General features: G+C 36.8%; 1 protein-coding gene across 1 annotated transcript in view; it reads left to right on the top strand.

Annotated features, from left to right (window-relative positions):
- Window positions 1-13192, top strand: part of LOC128998286 (beta-1,3-galactosyltransferase 1-like) — a 31965-nt gene that overhangs the window by 712 nt on the left and 18061 nt on the right. The window contains exon 2 of the mRNA XM_054424358.1: window positions 11894-12008. Within this exon, the coding sequence (XP_054280333.1) occupies window positions 11894-12008 (115 nt within the window). The remainder of the gene's footprint in view (window positions 1-11893; window positions 12009-13192) is intronic.

The following is a 13192-nucleotide window of genomic DNA, read 5'->3' as shown; positions in this document are numbered from 1 at the left end:
CTAGGTTAGTCAGTTTTTGGACAGTGGTGAGCATTCCTATAGGCTACACTGGAAAATTTACGACTATCCAAGTCCTACACCACGTGATTCTATAATGGCTTAAGGGTGCGTCAAAACATACCTTTACAGATTCACCAATCCTCATTATCGACCTGGGATAAAAATAGGGGAGGAGCTTCCAGCTGCACTGGTCCCTTCTATTGAACCATTGAATTACAGCGTTTGCCTCCAAAAAACTAGTTTGTTCCAGATTTAGAAAATTGGAACAAGAAACTGAAAGAGAGGTGTCGTCATCGAACAGTGATAGCTTTGAGGAAGTTATGCAGGAAGAGAGGTTGTTAATAAGTGATGAGTGATATCCATGATGATTCACAACACTTATGATTTTTTCCTTTTACTTATACGTGCAAAATAAATTAGCAGCTTCATGTTTCACCTGTAATTACAATTTTTCATTTTATATACCGGTAACTGTTTATTTTTTATTTTTATGCTATGTTTTATATTATTTAAATCCAAAAAAGCCTAACTGAACTAAAGGACAACAAATAAAAGAATGTACAGTATTACTTATATCTTTTGAAAGGTTACAGTTTGGGGAATTTTTATAGTATTTGCTACTTTATAGCATTTTTATTTAATAATTTATATGTAAGCTTTCTTACCTTTTTCAAGAAAATTACAAATTTCCAGTTCTAAACCATTTAAATAATGTTTTTGATACTTCAGGTTCATCTAAACCTATCAATTCTTACTCAAAATGTAACGTTAAATGCAATGGTAGCGATCAAATAAAAAAATGCATTTAAAAATAACCTAAATTTGGAGTTTTTTGTAGAGAAACAGTTTTTTTAAATAGGCTAATAGAGAAATAATTTTTCTTTAAGTGAGTTTGTGGTTTAGAGTTTTTTAAATTGTGCATTTGAGTCACATTTAGGTTAGCGTACAACCAAATATAAGTTTTTACACTAGGTCAAGACCATCATCTTGGATGATTTTATACTTTCTGAGATGCATGTTTTTTGAACATGTGTGTAAATTCATAGTAATCTAAATTTATATAAAAGCTGTCTATGGTGTAACGTAAGAAGCTATGTTAGCGAATTTCCCTATAGGGAAGTAGCTATTACCGTAGGTGGCACGGTAAGACCTAGGCCCGGGACCGATATACATTTTTATTTTAAAGTCCCCCAGAGGCCAAAAACACCATTGGTTCAAATTTTTATATATGTGAACGTAAAAACTCTAGTAATTTTTGTCAGATTTTGATGAAATTTGGTTTAAAGGTATAAGGCGGGATAATCTTGAATGAGTTCGCAAACTAGCATGATCGGGCTATGGGAACGGGGTTTTGCGGGGTACTTTATGGGGTAAAAATTGGTTTTATAATTTTTGTACCTCAAAATACAAGATTTCCTAATTTCTCTATAGACCTTTTTAAAAAAAACAAATAATTTAGTACCTATATCAAAGTGTTTTTGTACAATTATTGGTACGGTAGTGGAGAAAATTAAAAAAATTGTAAATTTAAAATTCATGTTATTCTTATGGAGAATATTGTAAAATGTTGTGGTTTACTTGATTATGGATATGTTTTGAACAAACTTTGCAAATTTATTTATTTTATACTAAGCTATTATACGAAAAACACCCGTACGGCGGACTAGGCCGTTAAGGTGGTTTCTTCCCTTAGCCGGTTAATGGATAATGTCGGAGGTCTGCGGTCCAGCCGCAGAAGGCTGTTGATGTCTCCGTACTCCTGTACGGTGCGAAAGTGTGGGCAGATGCTCTCAATAAGGAGGCATATAGGATGCGGCTCGCCCGAGTGCAGTGTCAGGCAGCACTAAGGGTAGCATCTGCCTACCGAACAGTGTCCGAACCCGCCGTCCTGGTAGCTGCTGGAGTCATCCCCGTCAAAATGTTGGCGGAGAGGAAAGCAATTGATCAGCGCCGTGGGAAGGACCAGCAAAGAACAGAGGAACGCACTCGCACCTACTAGCTGTGGCAGGAGAGCTGGGAACAGGAGACACGGGGACGCTGGACCAGGCGACTGATACAGAAAGTCCAATTTTGGGTTAATCGGCGGTGCGGGGAGGTGAACTTCTACCTCACCCAATTTTTGACGTGTCACGGCTTTTTCCGGTCGTACTTGTTCATGATGGGCGAAGCCGTTTCACTCGATTGCATATACTTCCCAGGCATTCCCGATGAAGTGGAACAAACTTTTTTCCACTGCCAGTTTTGGGAAAGGCCCCGCCTGGAGGCTCAACAGTTAGTAGGACTGCTGTCGGTGGACACGGTCATACCGATGATGACGGAGGGTGAGGACAATTGTACCTGTGTGTCACATTACATCCAGGGTGTTCTCCGCGCCAAGAAGCTCGAACTTGACCGGGATGCGGTGTAGGTCATAAAATAAAAAAATAATACCGCAAACGGTGCGAGCCCTGTGGGCTTAGGTCACATGTTGGCCTGACTTTGAAGTAATGTGACAAACCATTCCAGATCTGTGTCCAACAGAGCAGAGGGGTTTTTTTAGTGAGTAGTCTGATAAATTCAGGAGTCACACTCTACAGGCTGGCTACCTATGTGCGTAAAAGCATTTTCCCTCCCCTCTCTAAAAAAAAAATAAAAAAATACGAAAAACCACTTTATTAGTTTCGTTGTAGTAGCAAACCTAGGTACTCGTTAAACCTAATGTTATTTTAATAGATTTAATTGAAAACCAATTCAGACAAATAGGAATTTGCTTCGTCGGCAGGTTTGCTGCGGTGGGGGTATTTTTTAACATTGTATCATGAAATAAATAAGTTCTGCAATTTTTCTTAAACTATTTTGCTACCCAAACTATTTCCATCAAGTATTTTTTCCTTTTACTATACGTTTTTTTAAACAAATATAGATAGTTTTCTCGGCTACATGTTATTCAAGATATAACAATGATGAAATAATTATTGATAGGTATGTTTCAAGATCAAATTTTGCTGTTCTTAGATAAGAACCAATTATGAACTGCAGTGGCATAGTCCTATACTGTCTTAAACACACATAGGCCTATTGGAGTTAGCTTCTTTTGGAATTGCTTTATTGCAACAGATAATAAATTTAACCATGGTACCATTGGGTTTTTGCCGTGTGTTACAATGAATTGTATTCCGTACATATTTCTAAATCCTCTCTAATAGTTAGGTCGTGGCATTGAATGTGTGGCATGATTGTTCTGCTGACAAGAGGTGTCAGCATTTCTCGCGATGTGAATAGCCACTAGAAGTAGGAAATTAGGACTTGCAGCCCTATACCAATCATGACAATGGCATAGAGTTATCTTTCCCTCCCCGTAGACTGAGTCATGTCAAGTTCCAGTATAATTTTACTTTCATAAACAGCAAATCTTTCGTTGTATGATGTCTTCTTTTATACATTTTAGTATTGTATCTTTGTTTCTTTGTATGAAAGGCAAATTAGACGTATTAGAACCATAAAACCTTAACAACCTAGAGCACCTAAAAAGCCTAAACAACCTAAAAACTTTCTGGAATGGAAATTCCAAATTTATTTTCTTAACCTCAATCTGCAATTGGGAAGGGAGGGGGAGGATTGATCACGATTTCTAAGTAGTATTAATATAATTTCATTTTAAAGCCTTCCCATGTTTTAGTCAAAAGAGACATTGTTGACTTTATGATTAAAACTTCAATAACTTATCAGTAAAGTGATAGGTACTTCATGATTGCTTATCATCTGGTTTTGTTGATAGCATTGTAAATGCGCTGTAACTGGGCTAGTTGGCAGGTAGAAAAAAAGATGTTTTGGATGGAAAAAGGTCTGAAGTTAATGAAACTTAGGGGAAAAAAAGGATGGGGAAAACTTCAAAATTGTCGACACTTTTTTACTTTTCTCTCAATAACTTTTCCCCCTTACTTCCTACCGAAAAAGCATACCCTACACTTTTGTAGAGCTTTAAATTTCCTACAATTCTACAGTTGAACTGTACGATAATGTTTGTACGATAATTTGTTACAGAGCAATAGTATTTTTATTTTAATGTATTTTTTTATCCACCAAATATGCAAAAAAAAGCAGAATTCTAACTTATTTTTTCTGTTACACACAAATTATCATGAAATTTTGTAGTTATTATGGTTCCAAGTTATAAGCACCATCTCTGGATACAACCTCCCCCCACTCACTCCACCCCAACACCCACCCTTTCCAAACCTAACCCCAATTCTCAAAACCTAATTTTCTTCTCCGATGAAAACCTTTCAGACCTTTCACAGAATCAGAGCTGAGTTGTTCACAACTACCTACTGCGTGGAAGAAAGGAGCAGGAACTTGGAGGGTAGGTGACGTTGGGATTTTTGCCTTTTCCACTTTAATGAAGATAAACATTATTTGTGTTAGTTCCTAATGCTGTCAACAGAAAAAGTATGTCTAGGCCTACATCTTGAGCAGTAATGACCACGCTGTCGAATTCACTAGCCTTGGATATGACAGTGTTGATGATCATCACGTCGACGTCCTCATATGCTTGCTTCATTTCTATGCTAGCATCCGCCATTCGTGTCATCAACATAGAACTGAATGCGCTCTTGTTGATAACGTTTGTCAAGAACCTTTTTTTGTATAGTCACCACAGTAGACGAGAACACGACTTTGGTTGCTGACCGTAAATGCTGAACAGCAAAATCGTTCTGCGGCTTTGGTGCTTTTATATCCAGCATTAGTGGGGTATCCATCAAATACAACGACAATCACTTGGCCCCTAAAGTGTCTCTGCACGTAGTTGATGTACGTTGAGCATAGCATCTCAAATGGGGTTGTAGGAGTTTAATTCCACACCACTTTATGTAACCTCCATCCTTTATAGAGGAGGTATCCTCCATTAATTACGTTACATTTCCTGTTGACAAGGTTTACTTTCTCTTTAGGAGTGAAGAGTGTGTAGATTACAGACTTGGTTCTCTTGCGCATTCCTTCCTCGGTAAAGATTGATGTAGGGAAGGGTGCGAGTTTAAACTAAAAGAGCTTGTCTATCCTTAGGCCAGGCGCACACAGGCGATTTTGAGTCGCGCAACAGTTGCCCGACTAAAATGTTCAACATTGTTTTAAATTGGAGTGCGCACACGAAGGAAACAGTCTGGGGACAGTCGCGCAACTGTTGCAACCGATGTTCCCGGACCCAATTTGCCAGCGACTGCTCTGCGACTCAATTGTTGCGGGACTGTCGCTCCAGGTTTGGTGTCCATTGAAACAAGTGTAGATGCGCACACATGCAACTAAATAGTCGCTGTGTCGCTCAGTCTCACCCCAGGAGTTCAACTACTCGTGGCCAGAACTGTCAAAGTAGTGTTTGCTCTCTTGTTGTGTGAAGTTTTTTAGAAAATTACAAGTATGAGTGTGCGTGATGAGGATGTCGAACAATTAATTGATGAAGTTGAGAAGAGGCCGACTATATTTAAAGTCATTAAAACTGTCCTTTCACAAGTCGCTCACTATATATGGGATGAACCCAGTATCTTCTCTTTTTCTTTCGCGCGCGAAACTTCAGCAACAAAGCACATACTACGGCTGTATCATTGAAATCCATTCGGAACGCTGTAATGAATGTATTTCCAACACGTCTCAAGACTAGATCCGCGACTAAAAAGTTGCCTGGGTGTGCGCACTCCAGCTCAACTGTCGCTAGACTTCAGAGTCTCCGAGAGAGTTGCGCAACAGTCCCCCGATTAGTCGGGCAACTGTTGCGCAACTCAAAATCGCCTGTGTGCGCCTGGCCTTAGATCTTTTTGCAATGCAGACAAACTGGTAAAGAGTAAGAGGACCGACAGTGAGTTTTTTACCAGCAATTTTCAAGGAGGATGAAACGGAAGTGAGAGTCATGACTTTACCCTTCCGTTTGAATTTCAATTCTTCAAAATTTTCACCAACCATTTTCATCATGCATGATATGCCTATCTCTCGTGCTCAAAGAAATCTCCTGGATGTGAGGGAATTGGGGATGTTCAGTGAACCATGCGAGCAGTTTATCAATGTCCATGTTGTCTCTCACTACATGGGTTGGTCTCATGTCTCAATGTTGCTTATATGTCTCTGAGCGAATATCTGCAAACAATTCTACTTGTTCACAAATGCTTTGAAGACACAGCATGCCTAATGTACATCTAGAAAGCACAGAATCGCTAACTCTATGTCCACAAGTGAGTCCTCCATAGCTCTTCATAGCCCGCGTGAGGAGCATATCTGGTAGGCTACCAACCAAACGAGACTTAATTATAATATATAATTGTAAGCTACACAGCGCAGCAGTGCGGCAACACGGTAGAGTTTAAGGCAAAAACTAGCGACCAAAAATTAGTGAAGACAGAAAAAACACATCTAACAACCTTGCAGGCTGATGGATGTGTTGGTGATAGTAAGTATATAACTCACAATAAGTACAAACTACACAAACACAACAAACACACAAACTGTACAGTAAGTACAAACCAGGGCCGGTTTAACCCATACGCGAACTACGCGGCCGCATATGGCGCCATGAAAAAGTGGCGCCGTGGCGCCAACGGAACAATTTTTTTTTACGTGAACAACGTAATTTATTTATTTTTGCTCAGAGTTCAAGTATTCAAAGCACCACAATAAAGGCATTTATTCTGTTTGTACCAACAGCACTTGAAAAATGTGTATATTTGTACAGCACTACAACTGAAAGACTCAATGCCATTAGCAGTTTTGATTTGTTGTGAGCTGACACTCGGCAGTCGGCAGCGTACAGCGCGGCGCCTGTGGGTTTCATTTCACGACTCGCTCATGCTTGAGATAAGCAAGCGCGCAGCGCCACTTGTCACGGATGGGCATACGGGAGGGACGATGGCTAAAGGTGTGGTGACGTCATATCTCTAGTGGCTATAATGTCTTCTCTTGAGGCGACATGATTACCGTAACGGGACAATGTGATTCCAGTGGCGTTCATGGCATAATTGATAGCGCATCGGACTAGTGATCAGGAGGTCTCGAGTTTCAAGACCTGTCGGGAGACTGACTTTTTGTCAAAGATTTTACTTTATTTGATTTTTATCTTATATCTTTTTTATATTATCAGCAAGTTTGGTTGGTTAGGTTAGGTTATGACAGTTTAATTTTATAGGGTGAAGTGGGGTAAGTGTACGCACGGGGCAAGTGGACGCGCTGGCTATAAATAAGCCATAATTGGGGAAAAAAATTTTAAATTTATAATTTTTTATGGTTTGAAATGTGATCTTTCAGATTCTGAAGTTAGAAATCAACATTTATGACTATTTATACGTTAAAACTAAGTTTTAAAATACCTCTGCATTTCTACTTACTACGAAAGTACCGCCTTGAAATTTTGAAAAATTCCCTAAACTCAACGGATAGCCATAGAAATTTGAAAATTGGTACACTGATGCAGTTTTTGAAGAGGAATCCAAAAATGTCATTTTTATATTACTAAAATTTATAATTACAAAAATGGGGGGGGGGCGTACACTTGCCCTGGGTGTAACAGTGGTTGGGGCAAGTGTACTCCCAGCCCCGGGGTAAGTGTACATAGGGGTTTTCAATGGTGTGACAACTTACAATTAGTTATCAGGTTAAGACAAGTTTTCCTATTTCTTAAGTTATTTTCCTGGTTGATTTCACCTTTGGACCTTATACCTGAACTGTCTTTTGTTTACTCAAACCCAAAAGAAGATTTTTCATTCATTCCCAATGACGACATACTGAAGGTTTTGCCTGAACCTACACCAGGCAGACGGGGGGAGCTGATTTTCGACGCTTCCCTCTTTAGTGTCCATGTTCAGTAAAAAAAAACCTGTAAATATGTAAATAAATATAATTATAAGGGTGTGTGAACTAGGTACTAAGTCAATTAACAGTTTTATTTTAGTTATGTAGACTAGTACGCACTTACAGTGAATACAGTGAAAAACAGTGAATTGCCATGCACTTTCCCCACAAGGTAAGATTTATCTAAGTCAATAAAAAATTATATTTTTAGATAATAACTAACCTTCCATTATTTGTGTGATGTCAAAGAAGTTTTTTACAGCATTTGATTAATTAATAAAAATATATTAACAAGTTTATATTAATAATTGTAAATTTACAAATTTGCCATTTTGCGGAAATTGTACGCGGAGTTCCACGAAAAAGTTCATAACTCCTGAACGGTTTGAGATATTTTTACAAATAAAAAACCATTTTAATCAGCAGATTCTAAGCTATAATCCACTTGCCCCAGATTGCATCTAAAGCAAGTTATATGGAATATAGGTGGGGGGCGTACACTTACCCCGATTTTAGGGGCAAGTGTACGCACGGGACATCACTTTACAAAAAAAAGTATATAAAAAAAAGTATGATGATTTAAGATTTGAAAAAAATCATACTTATAGACCACATTCCAAGCTTTCTGCTCACCAAATTTCATTAAGATATCTTAAATACAATTGAAGTTATAGCAAGTTAAAGTGCAACTAGTGATTTTCGTGCGTACACTTACCCCACTTCACCCTAATTAAAAAGTTAATTTTATTACTAAAAATTATAAAATTAATTTAAATTTTTCGACTTAGCGGTTCTAGCGGCGAACGCTGGCTGACACTATGTTAAGCCATCGTCCCTCCCGTGTGCCCCACCGCCACTTGACACAACATGAAACTTCCCTTCCCTCCCTTCTGCCTCTGGCTCTGATCCTAGAGCAGAGCATTACGTTGTATTGCACTCTTTTAGTTGTACCATACGTATACCGTATCGGTATCGTATTGGCATTGTTTTGATGATTCATGATTGTTGATAAGTATATGATTACGAGTGGTTTAAGTTTAATTTATAATTAGCGCATTAAATAAGTCGTTTAAACTGAATGAATGAGTAAAACATCTTGCGAGCCGATACTAAGCAAACAATGGCAGAAAAAAAGAAACCGTCTGGCACTTATTATAGAAAGCTTAAGGCGAATTTGGAAGAGGAAGATAAAAAACAAGCCAAATCAATGAGTAGATTTTTGTTTAAATCATCTGGTGGCGACCCCATTCAGCCCAAAGAAGTTACGATAGAAGACGGCAATGATTTAGGTATTTATTTATTTATTTTCCAAGGAAAGATTAACACAAGCAGCTGATCACAAACGGCAAACATTACGTCATTGCCGTCTTCTATCGTGGTCATGCTTCATGAGCATTAAAGCCTGTTTTTTTTTGTGTGGCCTTGGTTTTGCTAAAGTTTATATGATGAGTAAAATTGTAAAAATGTTAAATTTCTGCGAATAATAAACAGCCTTTTATTGCAAGTATTCTTCAAACCTAAACTTATTGAAAAATTCTTCCCAAAATTATTGGGGAAAAATTTGTTATGTTCATGGTTTGGGGGGGGGGGGGGAATTCTAAGTGGCGCTGATTCGGGTGTTCGCTTAACTCTGAAAAATTCCTAGAACCGGCCCTGGTACAAACTAATCAATTATAATTGTGAAATATTCTTGGCCTATAATACATAGAAGATTATGTAATATTGTGGTAGTGTGAAACCGGGGTGTAGGAAGCCACCTTGGTCAGCTGAGTGATGGGTGGGTGAGGTATGGGGGTACCCAGAGATGGTGCTTATAAGTAGGAACCATAATTACTACACATTTTCGTGATAATTTGTGTGTAATATAAAAAATAAGTGGGAATTCTGATTTTTTTCATATTTTGGTAGATAAAAAAGTTTTTCTCCCATCCTCTTTTTTTCCTCAGGGTCCTCGAGGTCCAAAACTTGGGGAAATGTTGATTTATTATCCCTGAACAACATCCCCAAGTTTCATTAACTTCCGACCTTTTTCCATCTAAAACTACCTGCTGACTAGACTATTGTGATAAAAAAAAATTATTGATCCATGCTCCATCCAAAGGAATAAGGCAACAGAAATTTTATCTATACCTACAAACAATACAGGCCAATAGCTAAAACCGTTATAAGTACAGAAAACAAGATAGGAATTGTTATCTTGAATTTGATTGTGTCAGTAGAGTGTTTCAAAACCTGTAGGCCTAGAATGTGAACAACTTTTGATAAACTTGCTCTGATATAGTTTTTTTAAAGGTAAGCATAACTCATCACATTTACCATTGATGTACACTTGATAGTTATGTATTCCATGCGCAACTTTGTATAGTCAGGATTTTAACTCAGGGTTACAGATCCAATTATCTTTGAGCCCTGAGAAAAGTCCCTGATATTTCAGGTTAGCCTCGGACGTCTTTGCAAGGCAACAGAGCTTTGTAAAGAATTCCATTTTTTTTAAAACTTATTGTATATGTTTTGATTGTTTACCTAGGAAGTAGGAAATCACATGAACCACAAGATATTTGTATGCTTATGTAATGTTTTTTTTAAGAGTGTTAACGTAATAAGTGAGGTTAGGTGTAATTAAATTAGTTAACTAATTTTATTTGTTTTAATGAGAAGTGTGTGATATGCCAAGTCAACAAATTAATGTTTTTGTCAGCTGACAACAGTCTGTCTTGTAACAATAAAGAAATATTTTACTAGGCCTACACTTAACTGTGACATGATTAAAAAATTCAAAATTTGCCACTGTAGGCCTGGCATAAATGTTGGACAATTTAAAATCTTTCTAGTAGTTTTCACTGCATCCATTTTTAGTTTGTCTACTATTCAATCTTCAAGTCAAATGTGAATGAATAATGCAAAACACATCATTGTATTCAAAAATTTTAATTTTCTGGCATTCAGTGGATCATAAGTCAAGTAGTAGATGGAGCTTTAAGGCAGAGAGGGGGTGCTAGTTGTTGGAGTGCAAATTATATCATTTGAATTAATACTCAAGATGAACCAACACTAAGTTTTGCTTGGCCTTGAGATTGGTCTAAATAATTTACAAGTTTGAAATACTGTTGACCTAAATATTGTGACTTCAAGATTACTCAAGCTAAGCTAAAGATAGACTTCCAGAAATATATTTCTGACACCAGTTTTAGGATAAACTCTAAAACAGTGTTGATAATAGGTAAAAGTCGAGTGTCAAATCTCAGTCTTTAAAAGATATCTACAGTTTTTTATTTTTTTATTTATTTATATACGGCAGATCGCCATTTGTACAATCAATTACATGCATAACAATTTGTGGATTAATTAATACTATTATCATGCTGTATTTAACTACTATACAAGAACTACTTTACGAACTGAACTTACTATACAGTGTTGAATTGGCAAAGATAGTGTCAGACGATTCAGATGTGTTGCAGCAGAAATCTATCGTTGGGGCAAACTACAATTCAATTTGAATCATATCTTTGCCATTGGGAGATTTAATCTGCTATAGCAATCCATCTATGGGACAAGCTACAACTCAACTACAGGCAATGCATTCACATTTTGGGCCCACAGTCTTTTACTATTTCAATGATGTGGTTATCTCCCAATGACAAAGATTCAACAATCTAATTTGACTGTGAAAGCCTACATTGTTGTTAGACTACCTATATCATCTTAGTTTGGTTAAGGAAAGCAGGTGTGATGGAACATGGCAACCAAGCTGACAACTACATGGTACAGTGATAATATAAAATGTAGTGATATCGATCACTAGCCGCTTCATCAACCATGTATTTTGGAAATTAAACTGTTACAGACTTAAGTGACCGTGCAAAAGGATATAAAGTTCTACTAATAATATTCGATATTAATAGTATTATATTTATATTTCTTGGAGATATCAATTCAGAGTAAGGCAATATTCATAACGATATCTTGAGCTGATGGTGTAGACTTGAGACAGCCACATACCCACTACTTGACTAGAGAAATCATGAAATTAATAACCATTATGAATTTTTGCAAGTATAATAATTTAAAATGTATTTTACAGATGCTCAGGAGAGCTGAAAAAAGATGTTTCCGCTGCGGGGTCATCTTACTGTGCAGTATATTTTGTCTCCTTGCACTCTACTCACCAGTGTACCAGCCATCTACACAGAGAGAAGGTGAGCCATACGAGTGTCAAATCAAACTTTATTGTCACTAGAATGTTTGTATATAGCATGGCTATAAAAACAGGTGACATTGTCAAATTATAATAAATACATAGTTGGTCGATCTTAACCCTCTAGGTGTCAATCGACGTAATTACGGTGACTATTTTTTCGCCACAAGTGTCAATCACCGTAATTACGGCGACTTGACAGGCCTACGGTTTCAGTTGGTATAATCCCACAAGATCGAACAAATCCGGTCATTGGGCATACTAACGTGTTCAGGAGATTCTGGGCTTCATGGTGAGTATAAAAGACGGCCGTTTCCCGAACTATTTATCTTGTTCTGTGATAGTTTTTCCATATGTCATTGTTTGTTTCGGTTGCTAGGGAACGAATGTTTACGTTGTACTGTTGTTGTGTGTCGTGATTTTTAGAGTTATTGTTATTATAAAGAAACACAGGGTTAAACTACATACATTCTTTTCCTTATTACATTTAGAATTAAAATGTATATCTCAGTTTTTGTAAATATAGTAATTTTTTTTACATGTGCGGTTATGTAAAAAATTAAAAACCTTTTTTGGATTATCTGGATTTGAACCAACAACAAATTGCTTTTATACAAAGTAAGACACAAATATCATACTAAATTCTTAGATAGACAATTGTATTTGCTTTAAGAAAATATAAAATGTTTTATATCTATATGTCATCATTTAGATTTTTTATTAATTTTTTAATCAAACTCCGCAAAAGTCTCGAAAATTGAGTGACATTTACAGGTGTTTAATGCGACATCTACAGGGTTAAATTCTAAAGTTTAAAATAAAAGGCTGACTTTGATTTTAAAAGTATTTTCCAATAAATATTCATTAATATGGTAGTAGTTTTTTGTCTACCATAAATATTCTTTTTAAATGTAATTGTATTGGCTATATTTTTTAAACCTACTGGTAACTTATTGTACAACCTTTTTCCCATGTATGTTGGTGTCTTTTCAATGAGACACAGATGATGGATTGGTAACTGAAAATTATTTTTAAATCTTGTGTTATATCTGTGGTCATAGTTGTCATTTAAAACATAGGTATAGCAGTTTTGTGCTGAGATGAAATATTTCTAGAAATATCCATAAGGATTGCCTTATGATCAGATATACCTAGTTCTAGGTTCGTTGATGGAGTTTCTAAAAA

This window comes from Macrosteles quadrilineatus, unplaced genomic scaffold (assembly GCF_028750875.1).
Source record: "Macrosteles quadrilineatus isolate MER2022 unplaced genomic scaffold, UCM_ALF_1.0 Scaffold_7__1_contigs__length_78375512, whole genome shotgun sequence".
NCBI classification, from domain to species: domain Eukaryota; kingdom Metazoa; phylum Arthropoda; class Insecta; order Hemiptera; family Cicadellidae; genus Macrosteles; species Macrosteles quadrilineatus.
This window is presented reverse-complemented; position numbering and strand designations above follow the sequence as displayed.